At 36.7% G+C, this 22,864-nt stretch overlaps 1 protein-coding gene across 1 annotated transcript in view; it reads right to left on the reverse strand.

Moving 5' to 3' along the window:
* Window positions 1-22,864, reverse strand: part of ptprt (protein tyrosine phosphatase receptor type T) — a 555,356-nt gene that overhangs the window by 211,798 nt on the left and 320,694 nt on the right. The window contains exon 15 of the mRNA XM_059329753.1: window positions 12,178-12,214. Coding sequence (XP_059185736.1) covers window positions 12,178-12,214 — 37 coding nt within the window. The remainder of the gene's footprint in view (window positions 1-12,177; window positions 12,215-22,864) is intronic.

The raw sequence follows: 22,864 nt of genomic DNA on the forward strand, positions 1-22,864 counted from the left end.
TGCCATTTTTTGGTCCTTTTTTAGATCTATTATATGTCATTTTGTGTCTTTTTTGGTCAATTTGTGTGTAATTCAATAATTTTGTGTCATTTTTAGTCATTTTTACATCTATTTTTTGTCATTTTGTGTCCTTTTCGATAATTTTGTGCCATTTTTTGGTCCTTTTTACATCTATTTTTCTATCTATCTATCTATCTATCTATCCATCTATCCATCTATCTATCTATCTATCTATCTATCTATCTATCTATCTATCTATCTATCTCTTAAACGTTTCATCTGCACCCTGTTTCTTTCTTTATGTCTTTCCCTCCCTCCATCCCTCCTTCTCTCCCCAGATGCTGGTGACTACTTTACGACCCGGCGCTCTAAGATTTACGCCGGGACAAGTGAACATGTTGTCGCTTCGCCGTGGAGCAGATGGAAAATTCATGGCGGAGTTGGAAGGGCGAACTTAGCACAAGACAACAATTTGCCAGAATGTGGTGCACCTGTCTGCACACACAGCTCCAGTCTGTCTCCACCGACTGTCTTCAAGTCAGTCTGTCTTTTTAGATCCTCTTCTCCTCTTCTCCTCTTTTCTCTCCTTCTTCTATTTCTGTGTCAGCTGCAGTCGAACCCTGCATGCTCCCCGCCCGGTACAGTCTGAGCAGCATTTTTTTATCCATTGCTGACTGCTATTGTGTCCCTAAAATGTCACATCGTCGCCATATTTTCACCTACAAACACCACTGAGGAGTTTGTTTTTGTGTGTTTTAAGCGTCTGACTCAATCTGTTGCAAATACAGAGACTCAGTAAGCAGCAAGCAGGGAGCACTTGGAGATGATGGGAAAGGAGAGGCTGTAAAGAACAGTGTGTGTGTGTGTGTGTGTGTGTGTGGGTGTGTGTGTGTACTTGTACTCCAATCATAGTGAGGACCAGAATTAGTTCTTAACTCACTGAGTGAGGACATTTTTGTGAAGTGAGCACATTTCAGAGTCCTCACAAAGATAGGACAATAATGTGTGTGTGTGTGTGTGTGTGTGTGTGTTCTTGTACTTCCTACATAGTGAGGACCGGAACACGTTTTTAACCAACAAAGTGAGGACATTATTGCAAAGTAAGAACATTTCGGCCGGTCCTCACTTCTTTAAAGGCTTTTTTGAGATTTCAGACTTTGTTTTAAGGGTTAAAGGTTACATGATAATGATAATTAACTGAAACTGTATCGTGTGGTTACAAAACTAACTAAAATTACAGTGAAAATGTCCTTCGTTTTCGTCTTTGTCAACTTTTTTCATACATAATGAAGATGGATAAGACAAAGGAAATAAAGGCAAAATTTACTGTGATCTCTTTTAATCTCCCACCCAACAAATACCCCATTACAAAAAACTACAACTAATAAAAACTAAAACTAAAACTACCAAACTCACTCTAAAAACCCATTAAAACTAACTGAATTTGAAAACAAAAATTCACAATGAAATTAAAACTAAAACTAATGAAAAATTCACTACTCCAATGAGGGTCCTCACAAAGATAGAAGTACAAGAATGTGTGTGTGTATGTATGTGTGTGTGTGTGAGGTAGGTCAATCAATGGTGAAGATAATTCCGATATAATTTCTTCATATCACTTATGCAGTTCTGTCACGCACACTCAAACACACACACACACACACACACACACACACAGAGCCACATGTTGCATCAGTATTGCACGCAGCCGGAGTCAGTTACAACATGACTCTGTACTCCACCAATTATAATCGACCTCAGGACTAATGGGAATGGGAATTGCACCTGACATATAATACCAGTGTATGAATGACAAGGGGAGGGGTTGATAGTCCTCGGAGCTGCAGGATATAAACTCGTGCAGGGCATACAGAGGGACCGGGTCCCACTTATTGATGCAATGAACGAAAAGGCATCACTTGGAAAAATTAATCTTCCTTCAGCCAATCAAAGTAATTAAAAAAATGCTCTAGTAACTAGTGAAGGCTGAGTGATGCTGAAGCTCTTGTTCAGTTCTTCATTACTCATATCTGACTTTATGTATTTGTAGATACACTGTAAATAAAAAAAATATTGTTTTTACGGTAAAAAAATGGCAGCTGAGGTTGCCAGAAGGTTACCGTAATAAATATGGTGCACCTTTTTCTAATATTACGGTAAAATGATATTAGCACAGTTGATTTCACGTTTAAGATTGCCATTTTATTCCATTTTGTTAATTTTTTGGGTGATTTTGTGTCTTTTTTGGTCATTTTGTGTCTTTTTTGATCATTTTGTGTCTTTTTTGGGGTCATTTTGTGTCTTTTTTGGTCATTTTGTGTCTTTTTTGAAGTTATTTTGTTTCTTTTTTTGGTCATTTTGTGTCTTTATTTAGTCATTTTGTGTCTTTTTGGGGTCATTTTGTGTCTTTTTTAGTCATTTTGTGTCCTTTTCTCATAATTTTGTGTCTTTTTTGTCATTTTGTGTCTTTTTTTAGTCATTTTGTGTGTTTTTTAAGTCATTTTGTGTCTTTTTTTTGGTCATTTTGTGTCTTTTTTAAGTCATTTTGTGTGGTTTTTTTAGTCATTTTGTTTCTTTTTTGGGTGATCTGAACTGTGAGATTGTATTCAGTGAGCGTAACAGTAACATGCATGTTAAATTGGGGGTCGCGACTCAAAAAGGTTGAGAACTACTGCTATAATAAACTTATTAAGCACTGTATATTTTGCAGGAAAGCTCCAATGAATGACATGTTAACAAATATAAATGCTGCAATAAAGTCTTAACAATAAATATCTGACTTAGTTTTGAAGATGCAGCTCTTAACTGATATTGTGATAAATCAAAGTGTTCTTCAGTCAGGGGTGAACTTAGTCACTCTAAATTATATTAATCTGTCGGTATAATTGAAGGTTTTGCTGTTGGAACTGATGAGAAAATGAGCAGATTTTGTATCTTGTGTAAAAGAAATGTGATAGAGATGGGGTAGTTTAAGCTGCAGTGTAGCTCAGCCTTCATATTTGTATTGGCTTTTATTGCATAACAGTTGAAATATACATTTGTGAAGGAGTGAAGCAGAACAGATGAACGCGGTGGGACCGGAGCCACCTGGACACACACACACACGGATAAAAAAACCAGGCTGTGCTTGTATCACTTTCACTTCAATCTGTTGAGAAAGTGACAAAAAAAAATCTGAAGGGAAATATTTACCACACCGTCAACAACTTCTGTGTTTTACACTGTAGTGCAACTATCTGTTCTGTGTGTGTGTGCAGCTCGGGTTAGTGGCCTTTACATCATTTTGTGTCTTTTTTTTTGTCGTTTTGTGTCTTTTTTTACTCTTTTTGTATCTTTTTTGGTCATTTGTGTCTGTTGTTGTGTCTTTTTTTTGTTATTTTGTGTCTTATTTTGTCATTTTGTGTCTATTTTTTTACTCTTTTTGTGTCTTTTTTGGTCATTTGCATCTTTTTTTAGTCTTCTTGTGTCTTTTATTGGTCATTTTCTGTCTTTTCTTGTCATTTTGTGTCATTTTTTGTGTTATTTTGTGTCTTTTCTTGTTATTTTGTGTCATTTTTTGTGTTATTTTGTGTCTTTTCTTGTCATTTTGTGTCTGTTGTGTCTTTTTTTGTTATTTTGTGTCTTATTTTGTCATTTTGTGTCTATTTTTTACTCTTTTTGTGTCTTTTTTGGTCATTTTGCATCTTTTTTTAGTCTTCTTGTGTCTTTTATTGGTCATTTTCTGTCTTTTCTTGTCATTTTGTGTCATTTTTTGTGTTATTTTGTGTCTTTTCTTGTCATTTTGTGTCTTCTGTGTTAAGTGATTTAAAAAAAGAAGTAAATAAACAGTGTGCTGAACTCCAATAAAAAGCACTTTTAATAAATTTCATTGCAGGTTTTCTGCTTTCATCTGCATTTCGGTGAGCAAACAAACGCTGCTCCATATGAATAAAATCTATATTTATTCAATTTAGGATTTCACTAGTGTCCACTGTTGTGCATGATATGCATTATTCTCCGTGCTCGGCCCTGCAACCTCAATTTCCCCGAGGACAATAAGAGTTATTGTATTCATGTGAAGTCATCTCAAATTCCTGACAAAGAACAGATGACAGCAGTTTACGAGCCGCTCGCTGTCGGCCGACTCCTCGTTGTGTCTGCATTGTTCCACTCCACGTTCTCATTGTTGCAGCGCTGAATAACATTCATATTCTGCTGTTATTCTCTGCATTGCAGAATAAATCCAGTTTAGTAAACAATGTTTAGCCGCTGTGTTCTGATGACACGTGGATGATTGGATTTAAAAGAGCTCAAAACTCGATCAGGGAATGTTTTTCCTGCAGCATAATGAAATGTTTCATCCTCAAGGTTTCTTGTCATGGTTAATAACTTCAATAAGACGGAAAAAAAACAGTTTTTTTATCAGGTCATGGTGACACACGGTCCACATCTTATTCTGGACTAAATGATGAAATAAAGATGTGTCATTTCATGTTCAAGAAGACTTTAAAGTCTAAAATGATCAAGGGTTACAATGAAATTTGATTGAATTTGATTTCTCAGTTAAAGGTATCATGTGTTTTGTAACGATGTGAATTATTCAGTTAATGTAATGTATATAATGTATACATGTAGATGGTGCAGGAGAGGTAAAAATAATTTGGTCAAAATTGGTAATTTTGTGTTGTTTTTGTCACTTTGTCTCTTTTTTTGGTCATTTTGTGTCTTTTTTATCATTTTGTGTCTTTTTTATCATTTTGTGTCTTTTTTTTGGTCATTTTGTGTCTTTTTTTGGTCATTTTGTGTCGTTTTTTGTAATTTTGTGTCTTATTTTGGTCATTATGTGTCTTTTTTGGTCATTTTGTGTCTTTATTTAATCATTTTGTGTCTTTTTTTTCAGCCTATTCCTTTTTCGGTTGGTGGTGCAGGAGAGGTAAAAATAAGCCTTTAGTGGGGCTTAAAGTGTTCATGTGTTTTAGTCTTTTTTTGGTGATTTTGTGTCTTTTTTGTAATTTTGTGTCTTTTTTTGTCATTGTGTCTCTTTTTTGGTCATTTTGTGTCTATTTTTTGTCATTTTGTGTTTTTTTTTAGTCATTTTGTGTCTTTTTTTGGTCTTTTTAAAAAAAAAATTTCAGCCTATTCCTTTTTCGGTTGCTGTCTGATGGATTCTTTTGTAAAAAAACATGATTTTATTTCATTTTTTTGTGTTTTTGTACCTGAAATAAAGCATTCATTCATTCAGTCATTCTTCACAGTAGATTATAGCATCGATGATGGAGGTCAAAGTGTTTGGAAACATTCAGATGAACATTGACACAAATTCAAACATGTGTAGGAGTATTCCAGTGAAACAACAGTATGGTTATACATGGTGATGTCCAGTGTGTGATGGTAGCAGGATGGGAAGCGGTGAGCTGCAGGACGCTCTGTGGCGAGGAGCGATTTGAGGTAAGTGACGTGTCAGCAAACAGTGGAGGACGGCGTTCGCTTCACTTTAACCCAGGGTCAACCAAACGGTTCAGGGATTCAGCCCTTTTGGCCGTCTTGCCGCTACCTTGCACCTTCCTTTTGTTGTTATCTCTTTATCCTTGTCTTTTGTCTTATTTGTGCAAAATAAAAAACTTCAAACTTCAGTCCAGCACATTAACAACCAATTTTGAAAGTTTGCTTTGTCAATCTGGGGAATATGTACACACAATCTTTCACAATTTCACAATCTTGTCATTTTCTGTCTTTTATTAGTCATATTGTGTCTTTTTTTTGTCATTTTCTGTCTTTTATTAGTCATATTGTGTCTTTTTGTAGTCATAATGTGTCTTTTTTTAGTCATTTTCTGTCTTTTATTAGTAATTTTCTGTCTTTTTTGGTCATTTTGTGTATTTTTTTGGTCATTTTGTGTCTTTATTTAGTCATTTTGTGTCTTTTTTGGTAATTTTGTATCTTTATTTAGTCATTTTCTGCCTTTTTTGGTCATTTTGTGTCCTTTTTTATTCATTTTCTGTCTTTTATTAGTCATTTTCTGTCTTTAACTAGTCATTTTCTGTCTTTTTTTAGTCATTTTCTGTCTTTTATTAGTCATTTTCTGTCTTTTTAGTCATTTCGTGTCTTTTACTAGTCATTTTGTGTCTTTGTTTGGTCATTTGTATCTCTTTTTAGTCATTTAGCGTCTTTTTTATTTATTTTCTGTCTTCTTTTAGTCATTTTGTGTCTTTTATTAGTCATTTTGTGTTTTTTTTGTCATTTTCTGTCTTTTATGAGTCATTTTGTGTCTTTTTTGGTCATTTTGTGTCTTTATACCACACTGTGAAATTACTCCACTGCAAGTAAAAGTCTTGCATTTAAAAATTACTGTAAAAATACAAAAGTATCAGTATCAAATGAGGATTGTTTTATATATTCTAGTGTTATAATTTTGAAAATATAGGACTCATTTTAACTACTGAATATACTGTTACGAGGTTTAATAATGAAAAAAATAGTCTAATCACTTTAAATAAAAAAAAAAATAAAATTAATCAACAAAAGATGACTTAAACCTGATATATTTCAAATGTATCTCTTTTTTAAATAGTTCTAAGGTAAAGCATTGCGTTTTCTCTTTTTAAATAAGTTGTTTTATGTTGGGAAATCTGCCTTCCTATTGTTGTATCCAACATAACTTAATTCATACATTGAATCCCATTATCAAGGTGCACAACAATTAAAAGAAGCAATTTTTTTTATCATTGAAAATCATCACTGAGCTGCATAAAGTGAACCGCCATCATCCATTGTTGTTTCAATCGTTGTTGTTCCTGTCAAATCACTCGCTCAGTGGCTGATTATCATACCTGTGAGAATGAAACCATGCTCATGTATTGTTACTTAACTTGGCTTTTTATCTCATAAACATTTTTATAGATCCATCGACCAATTTAGCTCGTAGCTCACATCCTTTTTTGTGATTGATTTTGTTTGTTTTCTGAAGTGGAATGTTAGCTTATTGTCCTCATACTCGGATTATTGACTGCACAAACGCAGCATGGTTTCACTGCTGTGTGTGTGTGTGTGTGTGTGTGTGTGTGTGTGTGTTCTTGTACTTCCTACATAGTGAGGACAAGGACACGTTTTTAACCAACAGAGTGAGGACATTTTTGCAAAGTGAGGACATTTCACATTTCGGCCGGTCCTCACTTCTTTAAAGGCTTTTTTGAGATTTCAGACTTTGTTTCAAGGGTTAAAGGTTACATGATAATGGTACTTAACTGAAACTGTATTGTATGGTTACAAAACTAACTAAAATTATAGTGAAAATGTCCTTCGTTTTCCTCTTTGTCAACTTTTTTCAGACATAATGAAGAAGGATAAGACAAAGGAAATAAAGGCAAAATTTACTGTGACCTCTTTTAATCTCCCACCCAACAAATACCCCATTACATAAAACTACAACTAATAGAAACTAAACTAAAACTAAAGCATTTAAAAAAATAAATACTAAACTAAAACTAGCAAACTCACTCTAAAAACTAATTAACTCTATGGAGTCTTGGACTATTTTGTCAATTTTCATGTCTTTTCATGTCTTTTTGTGTCTTTTTGTGTCTTTTTTGTGTTTATTTTGTGTCTTTTTTGGTCATTTTGTGTCTTTTTTCTAGTCATTTTGTGTCTTTTTGTGTCCTTTTTGGTCATTTTTGTGTCTTATTTTGACGTCATGAAGAAGTTGTGAAAAAATTCACAACAAAATTAACCTTGCAAGGGAATTCACTGTTCCAATGAAGGACCTCACAAAGATAAAAGTACAAGAAGGTGTGTGCATGTGTGTGTGTGTGTGTGGATGCAAGACAAAGAGAGAGAAGAGGTTTCAAACACAGCCAGCGACACTCGAAGCAGAGCAGACATGCAAACAAATGCAGTAAGATGGCGATGAGAAGGAAATACAGAAACCAAAAGAGTAAAAAACAGAAAAAAGGCAAAGAACCAAAGGGAGGAGGAGGAGGAGGAAGAGGAGGAGGAGGAGGAGGAGGGGACAACCAAAATGAAACAGGGTTTGTGTTGTGTTTATGGTTGTACTGTGATGAAAAAGTATAACATAGGGAAGAAAATATTCGGCCTATAAAGCAATAATCACCTTCGCTTGGGATGACTAGAATGTACGGCGTTGTTATTTGTCCCCTACCTATTACCACTAAGGCCAAGGGCCGCACGTCCCCGCCGGAAAGCATGAGAAAAGAGAGAGAGAGGGAGGAGAGAAAAACAAACAACAACAAAAAAAGAAAAAAAGAAAGAAGAAAAAAGTCTAAGAAAAAAAGACGTATATAGCTTTTCTTTATCCACTTCATCAAGGTTTAGATCTCTCTGGTTTTTCTCAATTTGCACAATCTGTTCTTAGAGGAGAGAAATTGCAGAGATGATAGATAGATAGATAGATAGATAGATAGATAGATAGATGGATAGATATATAGATATATAGATAGATAGATAGATAGATAGATAGATAGATAGATAGATAGATAGATAGCACTGGAACATTAGGATCAATAGGACAACTAGCACTCAAGATGTGAACCTGAACCGGGGATGACTGGACCTGAGCGTTAACGAGGATGTGTATTAAAAGAGTGAGACATGTGGTGCTTGGGGGTTGGGGGTTTCACGGGTTAATCAAAAATAAAGGGAGGAGGAAATGGAAGAGAAAAGAAATGAAGTGATGGTTTGAAAAGAAAAATAAAAGGATGAACTTTGTGGCGTTGGAGAGTTGGAGAAAAGATACAATCTGGCACCCGGGTAAAGGATCGGTTCACCCAGAGACAAATCAGATCATAAACAACATATAATTAAATATTAAATAAGAGATTGCAGTAGATTATAGCAGCTACTGTAGATTGAGGCAATCTTTATTATTAGTCCTCATTGTTATAGGAGCTATAAGTGAAAAGTTTCATCTGAACTATTTCTAAAATCTATATTTCTCAGAGGCAGATAAAGTCAAAGAACCAGGCGAGAAAAATAACTCGGAATAAACCGTAAAGAAGCAAAAATACAATGTTTCAACAATACAAGTTTCTTAATATGCTTAACTATTAACTACTAACTGCTTTAGCTGAAGCTGAAGTTTTCTTGCTATGGTGCCCCACAATTTAATGCACTGATTTAAAACTGGTTGAGCATTGAAACTAGTTTAAACAAATGGTATCACATAAATAGCATCTTAGCAGGCTAAAAAAAGGCTAATGCCTAGTCAGCTAAAGGCTAGTAAGTAGATCATCTGTGTCACCAGACAAAAATAGTGGCATTGTGCCTTTATGCAAACCTCAGATATGTTGATAGTCATAGATTTATTTAAGCAAAAATAGTTATTTTAACCCAATTTTTGATAATTTTCCTAACCTTGAGCAAGTAGTTTTGGTGCCTAAACATAACCAAGTAGTTTTTGTTTGAATTCACAAAGTTTACCACCTGTATAAATGTACCAAAACAATGAGTTAGGCAATGGTTAAAGAGCCAGTTTCCAGCCAGGTATGGTATGGTATAATAATATGGTTCCCCACAATTTAATGCACTGATTTAAAAATAAATAGTATCTTAGCAGACTAAAAAAAAAGGCTAATGCCTAGTCAGCTAAAGGCTAAATATGTTGATAGTTAAAATAGTCATTTTAACCCAATTCTTGATCTTTTTCCTAACCTTAAGCAAGTAGTTTTGGTGCCTAAACATAACCAAGCAGCTTTTGTTTTAATTCACAATGGCCACTTATTAAAAGAAAACATAATAGATCAAAAAATAATCAATTGTGTGAGTTATAATCTGTGAAGCTGTCGTTTTGGTGACTCGACATAACCAAGAAGTTTTTGTTTGAATTCACAAAGTTTACCACCTGTTTAAACTGAGACCCAGTGCACTGAAATGTCTTTGTTTCCCCAAAGCTTCATCACGTGTTGTCGCTGTTCAGAAACGTTTCGATTCTACGTGTTTGTGGTTCAGAAAAAAACATTCATTTTTTTCTAGCAGTTCTGCTTCTTGAGCTGCTCTATATGTTAAAGGTCGACCTGATAAAATGTGCAGATTGTGGTCTTTCAAGAGAGCTAGAAATTATTATTTCACACTATCTCCTTTCTCTTGTTTCTCTTTAGTAACCTGGTCTAACACATGGTTCTTTGGCTCTATCCATTAAAGGGACAGTTCATTAAAATAACATATGTTTCTCTTAACTTACAAGAGAAAAAAGGTGTATTTTTGGGGGGTGAAGTGTCTCTTTCTCTGCCTCTGAGGATTCCTATATGAATAAACTGATTATTGTCTGTTGGTTTTCCTTCTGAACAAACAGTGCACCAGCTGATTTCACTGATTGGAGCACACTGAAGCAGACAGGTGGCTTCATTACTGGAATCAGCTGCTGCACTGAGTGTATAGCAGGTATTTCCAATAAATTAGTCATTGGCGTTTGAAAATTAGCCACCTTGCAGAACACTGCCCACATATATCAAAACCTTTCCAAAAGTATTTTAAGGAACATTTAAAGTTTGTTTTTGATAATTTTACAAATTGGAAGAAAGTTTGGATTTTGTCCTATGAAAGACAGCCACAAAGTTAAAAGCATGTCTTTTCCCGAGCACACACACATGCAGACAGACAGACAGACAGACAGACAGACAGAGAGTGGAGTCTACACACTGTAGACCTCCACTCACAGTACATTCCACTCAGAAAAACACAGCCTGGAAATGGGAAGATCAAGAATGATATAAAAGAGAAAAATGAGCACAAATGAGCAGTAAATGCTTGATGCAGACGAGAAATCATAAGCGAGCGAGAGAGACAGATAACAGAGAAAGGAGATGTGGAAAAATCAAATCAATGTTTGATGCAGATGAAAAAATAAAATAGAAAAAGGAGACTAGGTGAGGAAAATCAATAGCAAGCTGGAAAGCTTTCAGAAGCACGCTGCCTGGCACACAAATGGGTGTATTTGCCGGAGATGAGCAGCAAATAAAGATGGGGGATATGGGGGAAAGCAAAACAGAATAGGATGAAATGGGTTGTGGGGCTAACGCTTTAGCCTCCATCCATCCATCGGGTTTAATGAAGGCGGTCAATCGGTATGTAATGGCCCTGATGTTCCACTTTATACACTGATGAGCAACATGGACGCAGTGTGAGATGGAAAAAGAGAGAGCCGGAGAGATGAAATAAAGAGAGAGAATGCGAGACAGAAAAGGGCAATAAAAGAAAGATCAGGAGAGATGGAGAGAGAGAATGCTATGCAAGAAATCATGCAGGGTCACATGGTTAGGATGTGGGGCTGCCTGGCCTAAAGGTATGAGGGGCATTTAATGCCAGCGAACTATACTAAAACGCGTATACGCCAGGGATGGGCAACTTAAATGCTGCAGGGGGCCACAATTTTTCATGGACACTACCACAGGGCCACATATAGGACCGAAAATTATATTTCAACACACAGACAGTGGTAACAGGTAAAATGAGGATAATATCTAGTTCTGTATTTTTATAGTAAATATATTTGACATTATCTTACTTGGCCAAATATAATCCAAAAAAAATCTGGCATGGAGTTTCAAGCCAGAACTTTAAAAGGAAGCTGATGGAGAGACTCAGTGTTGCTTCATTTTTATGTCTTCACGTCATGAAGAAGTAATGTGCCGGTGCTTTCATGGACTCTAAAGGGTTAACAGCTGCTTCGCTTCACAATTCAATTCATGTATTACAAAGAGAGAGCAATGAGACAGTTTAGGCTATTTCAAGTCTACACATGCACACGTTAAGGCGTCTGAAGCGTTGGCTTTAGGCCAAAAACACACGCGTTAGCGCCTGTAACAATATATTAGGGACTGGACCATTTGCTCAGGTGCCAAACTGAGGGAGAACTTAGCGCACAGGCGTCCGATACGTTTGCACGTGGCACGACACTTGTCACCCCTTCATTATTTAGTGTACTCACAATATGCCTGTACGCACGCCTATTTATCAGTCTATATGCAGACGATGCGGTTTAGTATAGTTCGCTGGCATAAAATGCCCCTCATAAAGGTGGTGGGTTCACATCTTTAATAGAGTTTGTCTGTGTCTGTGTATGTGTGTGTGTGTTCATCTCATCTAACATATAGCACCATTCTAGGGGGTCATGTACTATAACTTAAATTAGATATAAAGCTAATATCAGAAAGTGATTGTCGAGTATCAATGGAAGGGTGCTCATACCTTTGTTAGCCAGGCGGACACAGTTGATTTTGGTTTCCTGTGAACAGAAGAGAACAACAGACAGACTGTTTAGGTACATTTTAGGACAAATCCCTAAAGCAGAATGGCATGTTCTATTTTTAAATATTTGTGCAGAAACAGAGTGCCGTTTCTGCACAGCAGGGTCAGACATCTTTGACAGAGGGAGCGCAGAAGGCATGTCTGTGCTTTTGCAGCCTTCACAACTTGTCAAAGCTGTGTGATTCCAAAGCATAATGCATATTCTTGACACAGAAAAATACTTTTGAACAATGGTCTTGTATTGCATTTTTGTAGAATACAGGATGTCTTATACTTATACTATACTATACCAACATTCATTCTGTGAAGGATTATGTAATTGTCATATTTTGCATGATAAAGGTTATTTGCATAACATTTTTGTAATGGTGTAGTCTTGTAATAGTGCCTCTGTCATTTCCATACTGAGTCAGATTTGCTTTTATTGTCATTGCACAGAGTAACAAGTACTAGGACAACGAAATTAGCCATCAACCCGTCCAAACGTATACTTAAAACACACATATAATATGACAGAGATGGACAGGACAGGGAGACAGAAATGATGTTTGCATATCTGTATATGTGGGAGTTTGAGTGTGTAAGACACACTTTTATGGACCTAACACAGCTCAAACACTAATTTTGTTGAAACTAGAACATATTTTATGGAGAAAAAATGTTTTCTGTTTTGCCAGACATCATGGCAGCGTAAAAGAATCTAAAGATGATGTTGTTGGAGGGAGCTAAGAAGAGAAAAGAAAGGGCTGAGTGACTGAGTAAGAGGCTGCTGAAGATAAAAGTCTGCCAGACGGATGCCAAACTCATCATCTGCTGTTGAACCAGGCGGTAACCTCCGGGTCTGAGCAGGGAGGCATACCAGGAAGTGCCTTAAGCTGCATTCTACCGAAAATTCTAGTAGGGGGCGCTAAGTTTGGCTGCAAAAACATTTGTCAATCCATTTCAATGCAAAATGAGAAAACTTCTCACTTGATTTATTACCCCAGAACATTTTTTTCTCACTAACACTATGGTCTCAATCACTAGTAAAAACTCTTCTTCAAGACAATCTGATGATAATAGTTCTAATAATGGCCCCATTTAGAAGAAAATAGAAGATAAAGAATCGTATGATTTGGGGCAGGGCTACCTTTGATTGACAGGTCACTGACAGGGCGAGCCATCATCAGAAGAGAAGCAGAACAAAGTTTGCAAAGTTGTCGACTAGATTTTGAACAAAAGTAATTATAACAAGTGGAAGTCATACAGCTGTTCAGTTAAGTGGTGGTGTAGAAATTAATTGCACTCTGAAGCTGTAGGGGCTCTAAATTGCAAAAAAAAAATAGCAATTATAATTAATTTTGCTGTAAAGAAGTGAACCAGATCGTTATAGTTAACTGAAATGAGTCTAAAACAATCTACAATCATATGTAACGGTTCAGAAAATGGTCAGCAACATTTACAAGTATGAACAATTTGTGGTTAATGGGGCAAACCAGGAAGTACTGCGGGCTGTAAGAAATTATAGGCAGGGTGATCTGCCACACATGCTAAACCCTGTAATATGTGGAATAAAGGCATAGAGTAAACACACACCACATCGCTATTAGTCTTTAAAGATGATCAATGAGATCATGGGAGCATGTTATTAGTTTCTTATTTTGTCCTGTTTTGCAATAAACTGACCTGCTTGATTAGTCTCAAACACACATGAGTAAAAACATCATTAATATCAGGATCAATAAGCTATTATACACATCATCATCATACACACTCGTAATGGTGGCATACATGTACACACACACACACACACACACGTAACTTCATTATTATATCAAGATGATTCTGTATTAAATAATGTATTTAAAGAGCAGATGGATGGATGGATGGATGGATGGACGGACGGACGGAAAGACAAATATATGAATGGATGGATGGATAAATGGAGAGATCGATATATGGACGGATGGATGGATGGAAAGACAGATATATGAATGGATGGATGGATGGCTGGATAAATGGAAAGATCGATATATGGATGGATGGATGGATGGATGGATGGATGGAAAGACAGATATATGAATGGATGGATGGATGGATAAATGGAAAGATCGATATATGGATGGATGGATGGATGGATGGATGTATGAATGGATGGATGATGGATGGATGGATGGATGGAAAAATCGATATATGGATGGATGGATGGATAAACGGAAAGATCGATATATGGATGATTGATGGATGGATGGATGGATGGATGGATGGATGGATGGATGGATGGATGGATAGATAGATAGATAGATAGATAGATAGATAGATAGATAGATAGATAGACAGACAGACAGACAGACAGACAGACAGACAGACAGACAGACAGACAGACAGACAGACAGATAGATAGATAGATAGATAGATAGATAGATAGATAGATAGATAGATAGATAGATAGATAGATAGATAGATAGATAGATAGATAGATAGATAGATAGATAGATAGATAGATAGATAGATCGATAGATAGATAAGAATACGCTATAGGTACATACAATATTAAGACCTACAAAATGTGGATAATAGAAATTCTGTGCGAATAATATTGTCGCTAAAATATAATAAAAAAAATATCTGTATATCTCTGCAGACATTTTTTGACCTGTAACTCAGTCACAGTGCAGATTTATCCCTCAGTTGTGTCTGTCAGGCCCATGTGAGTTTCCACTGGCCTCCTTTCTGGGCTCGTCACTCTTTACGTTCCTGTGGTTCCACCGTTCCTGTCATTCTCCTTCTGATGGGCTGTCACCACCTGAAGAGGCGTGTGCTTTTCTTTATTCCAGCTCTTTTCATTCCATCACTGCTCCTGTCTTTGCCTCTTTTCTTCCCCCCGTGACGTGCTGTCACCAGTAAGTGTACGTATCTAACCCACTTGTCACGCCGAGATTGGCCTCCTTCACGTGTTGGCCCATTTGTCTTCATCAAAGACGATTACTGCAGCAGCTGCCGACACTGACGCCTGTCACTTTAGTATTTCAACAAAATCACTCCCAATGTACTGCTAATGTACAGTTATTTTCTCCTGAATCTGACTCTAGAAGGTCGTATCAACGTTGAGTTTACCCGGCAACAAAAGAGCCTGTTTTAGGAGGTGAAATCTCCTATTACGTCCATGTTTCATACACAAAAAAATTGTAAAAAAGAAAAGAAATGACTTTTTACAACCTTTTTTTAGATTAAATGTAAAGTTTTACTGTTAAAAAACAATTTCAGCAGTAAGAAATTCAGCAATAAGATGTGCATTATTGTATTTTTACATGGAATTCACTGTAATTTAACATTAAACCAATTAAATAACACTGTAAATACATATATATATATATATATATATATATGCTAAATGTACTAAAACACCATATCTCTAACAGAAATATACTCATATTTAATGATAAATTGAATTTATGCTGCATTTATAAAGTATTTTCTTATCAATTATATATGGCAGAACAGCGTTTCTTTTGATGGAAAAACTTTTAATTTTTTACAGTTAAAAATGGAACAAAATGTAAATCTTAAACGTGTAATCAACAGTGATAATATAATTTTACCGTAATATTAGAAAAAATTGCACCGTATTTATTACGGTAACCTTCTGGCAACCTCAGCTGCCGTTTTTTTTGTGTTTAAAAAGTTAAAAAAGCAAGAAGCTATCTCTCTGACTGTATGAGTGGCACGAGTTGTGACACATGCTGAAGTTGCTGAATCTGTACTTAGTTATAAATTGATTTCAATTCAAATTGATTTAAATAAAAGAGATCAACAACAGGGTTCTAACAAATTAGTCTACTACAATTCAAATGCTGGAAATACAACTGGACAAGTTCCATTTGTGTGTGTGTGCATTTGGACGCACAAACACACACACACACACACACTGGTTAGAGCGAGGCCTGAAAATCATCTTGCGATGCTCAGAACTGATGATGTTGATTGATGAGTGTTGCCATGGCGACGTGACACTGACAGAACCTGCAGGTGTCACGCTGTCAAAACATGATGGAGAAAGATGGAAAACTGAGAGAATCAGCTTTAATATTCAGTGTTTCTTAGACACTGTGGCTGCATTATGTGGAAGTGGATTTCCTTCTGTCATAAAATGACGAATGAAGTTATATGCTCCTTTTTTTTCTTTTCTTTTTTTTACATCATGTGTTTTCATTCTGTGCAATCAATCAGTCACAACAGAGCGTTTTTTGTTCTTTTACTGATGTTTGTTACTGTCACATTTGTGTGCTTGTCTTTGCATACTGATGCACCTGTGTGTGTGTGTGTGTGTGTGTGTGTGTGTGTATGTGTGTGTGCTGGCTTATAAAGTTAAAGAGCAGGGAAGATAAATGTTAGAGGATGATAGATGGTGTGAGCCTCTAAGCTGGATTTCTCCACAAGACTAAACACACCTGCTACTAATACATCTCTGTCTGTCTGTCTGTCTGTCTGTCTGTCTGTCTGTCTGTCTGACTGACTGTCTGTCTGTCTGTCTGCATGTCTGTCTGTCTGCATGTCTGTCTGTCTGTCTGTCTGTCTGCATGTCTGCATGTCTGTCTGTCTGCATGTCTGTCTGTCTGTCTGTCTGTCTGTCTGTCTGTCTGTCTGCATGTCTGTCCGTATGTCTCATTGTCTGTTTGTCTGTCTGTCTGTCTGTCTGTCTGTCTGTTTGTTTGACTGACTGACTGTCTGTCTGTCTGTCTGTCTGTCTGTCTGTCTGTCTGCATGTCTGTCTGTCTGTCTGTCTGTCTGTCTGTCTGTCTGTCTGCATGTCTGTCCGTATGTCTCATTGTCTGTTTGTCTGTCTGTCTGTCTGTCTGTCTATCTGCATGTCTGTCTGTTTGTCTGTATGTCTCATTGTCTGTCTGCCTGTCTGTCTGTCTGTCTGCATGTCTGTCTGTCTGTCTGTCTGACTAAATATCTAACTAACTGCTGCAGAAAAATCTGAAAGGAAATCATTTTTATCTCATTCTCAGTCAGGCTGTCCTTGCCCTGAGTGAACTGCTCCGTATGTCTGCGGTGTCCTCTGGACATTTGCCTACGCTCTCTCTAAAATAAGCCTTCTATCAATTCACAGGTAGCATACATTAATAGTTCACAATATCATATATGGTATGATTCCCCCAGAACATAATGTTTCTCCAGGATAATATTTCATATACTGATGTTTCTGTCTGTCTAACTGCTTCATTGTGTTCTTCCTCTGATTATCCAACTGGTCTCTGTTCATAATTGCATAATTCTATTTACAGACTGAGAATGAATTCATTTGAACACACAGAGACAGCTTTAACAGTGATCAGTGTGCTCTGTGCTTTGTGTTCTTCAGTAAATATGAAAGGAAAACTTATCTACAGGAGTTAATTACTTGTTGAGACCTTTTGCTTCCAATATTTCACCACAGACTGACTTTAAAAAGGTATAATTAATGAATATGTGTGGTTTTTTTGGAAGATTAATTGCATATGAATTATTACATTATTGCACTTTGCAGCATGCACCATTTTTTTTGTACCTTTCAGTAATGGATACCATTTATCTGTAAAACAAGCTTGGAGTTACAACCAATGCACAAACCAATTTACCTTACTTCAGTGGCTCACTTCACCCTTGTAACTACTTCACTTCTGGCATTTACGTACAATTATTTACTGTTTAAGCTGTTTTTTATATGACGGCGCATTAGGGCCAAGTTTGAAAAAAATGAAAAAATATGTACTCGGGGGAGGGGGGGGAATTTTTGAGAAAAAAGTGGCAAATCTACGAGAAAAAAGTAGCAGATTTATGAGAAAAAAAGTAAAAAAAAATAGTGTTTTCTCATCTCATCAGGCTCAACCAGGCAGTTTTTTTGCCCTAAACCTAGCTCAGTGGTTTTGTAGCCTAAGTTCACAAAAATTGCAGGTTTTTTTTCTTTACAAGTGTGAACTGTACATGGACATACACTGTAAAAAATATCTGTAGATTTTAGGGTGAAAAACTGCTAAACTATGACAGTAAAAGACCGTAAAATGATAAATGGGTTAATTCAGTTTCAGTAACAATGAAACACTGTAAATGTATATATCAGCCAAAACAATATTTTTTTTCCAATTTTTTTTAATAAATTACTCCACTGTAAAATACACTTGCACTTTGTTTGTAAAAAAATAAACTGTTATATATAGCCTACAATACATCCCTGTAATTTTAGCATTTATTTTTTGTAAATATACTTTTTCTCACTGTTAAATATACTAAACACCATATCTCTAACAGAAATATACTGTAATATTTAATGGTAAAATCCTTAATTTATGCAGCATTTATAAAGTATTTTCTTGTCAATTATATGGCAGAACAGTGTTTTTTTTGATGGAAAATCTTATTCTTTTTTTTATGGTAAAATATGGAATAAAATGGCAATCTTAAACGTTAAATCAACAGTGCAAATATCATTTTAGCGTAATATTAGAAAAAGTTGCACCGTATGTATTACAGTAAAGTTCTGGCAACCACAGCTGCTGGTTTTTACTATAAAAACAACAGTTTGTTTTTCACATGTGTATAACGACATGTGTGTTATATTTAGAATGCTCTGTACCGTAAGCTGCTTTTTCACTCATAGGAGTCTATGGGTGGTATTGATAAACAGTCTATTCTGTTATTTAGGTTGGAGATCTTGTTGGTATGTGTATATGTAATGAAAAATGAATTGGCATCAAATATCCTTTAAGGCCTCAGATGTAATAATTGAAGTCATGGTCCTCACTATGTAGGAAGTACGAGACGACACACACATGCATTCTTGTACTTCTATCTTTTTGAGGACACATCATTAATTTAATGAATTTGTAGCCCCTGACCCTAAAATAAACCTAAACCTGAAACTGAAATCAAGTCCTAACCTTCAAACATTTTTAAGATGTAATAATTGTCTAAAAATTTCAACATCTTTGACATTTACCAACATAACTGTGCATATATCCTATAATAATATCCTACAAATTACCACCGTGGGAATAAGAGCAGCTCCCAGAGCAGCGCTGACTTGTGTTTTTCTACATATCGGCACTATCGTTCCTATTTAGGGTCCATTTAGAGACAGGGCTCTTCTGGATTCACCGTCCCCGTGAATAGAAACGCTGCCTCGTCTTCGCTCATGCTAATGGGCTAAACCTCAGGAGGTTGCAAGAAGCAAAGTTAATAAATGTAAGGCCAATTTATTGGCCTGCCTCTATCCAGAGAGGCTGGGAGACGAGAGGAGGGGAGTTGTTTACGGTGGAGACACTGGAGACACAGTGTGTGTGTTTCTGAGTGTGTAGTAGTTAACTTTGTCGAGCCTGACAGGAATACTAAGTGTGTATGGGAGATGCAGCTGCTGTGTGGGTGAGCGCTCTCTCTCTCTCTCTCTCTCTCTCTCTCTCTCTCTCTCTCTCTATCTCTCTCTCTCTTTTTCTTTCGAACCATCAAACAGTTGGTTGGGTCAGTGTTCTGACGGACGGGCTGGATTTCCAACCGTGTGTGTTTTCTGTCTAACTTCTGGAGTCTGTGATTGGCTGTTGGGGTTCCCATGGTAACCCGAGGTAGCCAGGGAAACAACTTTTTTTTTTGTTGTTGTTTTTTTTTTTGTTGTCCATAACTCTTTCACACTCTTTGTTATTTTCTTCATATCTGTCTTTCTCGTCTATCTACTTGTTCCTCACAAACTTCAGTTTCTCTAGCGGCGCTTTCTGGTCCCCAAAACTGTCTTACACAAGCATGCGCAGACACGCACACACACACACACACACACACACACACACACACACACAGACACACACACACACACACACACACACACACACACACACACACACACATACTCGTCTTTGCTCCTAGGGGGGCCCACCAGTTTTTTACTCATCTATGGGATCCACCCTTTCCAGTGGTTCTACACTGCTGTACAAATCAGGTAACATAAAAAAAAAATCCCAATCACAAAAATCACTTCAATTTAACAACATTTTAAACTTTTGTGTCCGTCCCAATTTTTTGTTCACTTTTGGGGCCCGTGAGGTCCAGTGTCATATATACACACACACACACACACACACCCTTGTCCTTCTATCTTTGTGAGGTCTGTATTCATCATATGCATTCCCTAGACCCCGAACCTTAACCATCACAACTGAATGCCTAACCTCAACCCTAACAACCTAAACCTAATTATAACCTGAACCTTAAAATCAAGTCTCAACCCTTAAAAAGGCCTTTAAAGTAAACATGTCCTCAGTTTGCTGGTTGAAGCCATGGTCCACACTATGTAGGAAGTACGAGAATACACCAACACGCATCCTTGTACTTCTATCTTTTTGAGGACACATCATTAATGTAATGAATTTGTAGCCCCTGACCCTATAATAAACCTAAACCTGAAACTGAAACCAAGTCCTAACCTTCAAACATTTTTAGGGCCTTTGAAGAAGTGAGGTCCACCTGAAATGTCCCCACTTCACAAAAAGGTCCTCACTAAGTTAGTTAAGAACTAATTCTGGTCCTCACTATGATTGGAGTACAAGTACACACACACACACACACACACACACACACACACACACATACTGGTTTTCATAAATCATGGGGACTCTAGTTTCAATCATCAGTTGTGGGGACCACCCTTTCTAGAGGTTGTAGAGAGCTGAAAAAAATTGAGTAAACTTGTCACAGCTTAGTTAACCTATACACGCCGTCAAACCTCTGAAATGTTGAAGTGATGTTTTATTCAGGCTTTATGGGGACATCCAGAAAAAACAGTAAACATGCTTTCAGGGTACATCATTTACATGCATGAGCATATTTCACACAGATTATTTGGTGACTAACAGGGACCTACTTTTACACGAAACAATGAAAATTAGATACTTTTCTAAGAAGCAGAACACACACACACACACACACACACACACACAGGATAAAAGTGCATTTAGGGATTTTCAAGTCAGCTGAGTGCATCTTGATTGACATCAACTGTCAGTTTGTAAAATCTCTCTCCGTGTCGCTCGCCTGCAACCACCAGATTCTGCACTCTGAGGCTTGTGTGTGTGTGTGTGTGTGTGTGTGTGTGTGTGTGTGTGTGAATGACATTGATTGTCAGAGTACCTTGGCCAACCCCTGAGGCTTTTTACTTGTCAAGAAAGGTGTCTGGCTGCATTTTTCACAGCACGGGAGGGCATGTTTTTCCATGTGTGCCACCGTTTCCTTTTGTTTTGTGCCATTTCTCGCCCCATTTCTCCTCGCCTTCCTCCTCCTCCTCCTCTTCCTCCTCCTCTGTGTTTCTCCTCCAACAATTCCACCTCTCCTCTCCTCTCTCTCTGCTCACTTTTGTCATCACTTCCCTTTTGCACTCTTTTGTCTTTCCTCCACATCCAGCCGTCTCTTCTTTTTGCCCTCCGATGAATTCTCCCTGAATGTCACATCCTGTGTTTTATCCATTTAACTGATGCTCTTATCTACACTGAGCGGGAAAGAAGTTCATCCAGGCAGCTCTGGCACCGTCCTCTCTATCCCTACCAAATAAATATACCTTCTTTTTTCACTTGTCCTCCATCTCTTTACACTCATACTTTGTTCTTCTCATTGCTATTTTTGATTGTCTCTCTCTCCCAGATCCCCATTTGTGTTTCTTTCCCTTCTGCAGCTATCACCACTGGCGGAGGCAGCCGGGTATAAAACTGAAAACGTGTCCACACTTGAACCTTTAACCCTCTGGAGTCTACAAAAGCGCAGGAGCACAACTTCTTCATGACGTCAAAATAAGACACAAAAATGACCAAAAAAAGACACAAAATGACACAAAATGACTAAAAAAACACACAAAATGACTAGAAAAAAGACATAAAAATGACCAAAATAGACACAAAAAGACACAAAATGACTACAAAAAGACACAAAATGACAGGAAAAAAAACGAAATTACTTAAAAAAGTAAAAAATGACAAAAAAAAGACACAAAATGACACAAAATGACTAAAAAAAGACACAAAATGACTAGAAAAAAGACATAAAAATGACCAAAATAGACACAAAAAGACACAAAATGACTAAAAGAAGACACAAAATGACAGAAAAAAAAAAATTACTTAAAAAAGTAAAAAATGACAAAAAAAAGACACAAAATTACAAATAATGACTGAAAAAAAAACAATAAATTACTTAAAAAAGACACAAAATGACCATAAAAGAAACAAAATTATTTAAAGAAAGACACAAAATGACCAAAAAAAACACACAGAATGACCAAAAAAGACAATCAAATACTGTAAAAAGACACAAAATGACAATAAAACACCATTATAATCTTTATGCAGGTAAGTTTTTCTGGTGGAACCATTAATTTATGCACCTTGCTTTATCATGATTAAACAGGAAAGAGCCTGTTATTGTCCTGGACCAAACAACAATATAAAAGTCTGCAGACATGAAACAACATGCATAGTTTGTCTCCCTTGCTTCCACGCCCACTGTTATTCTTCCTTCCACTCTGAAGTGTCCCCCACATCTCTCTCCTCCCCGACTACTTCTCTTCAGCACTGCCGGCCTCCATCTTCGCCTCCAGTATCATATCTTCTTTAATCTCTCTTTCACTTTTACT

This window comes from Centropristis striata, chromosome 3 (assembly GCF_030273125.1).
Source record: "Centropristis striata isolate RG_2023a ecotype Rhode Island chromosome 3, C.striata_1.0, whole genome shotgun sequence".
Classification (NCBI taxonomy): Eukaryota; Metazoa; Chordata; class Actinopteri; order Perciformes; family Serranidae; genus Centropristis; species Centropristis striata.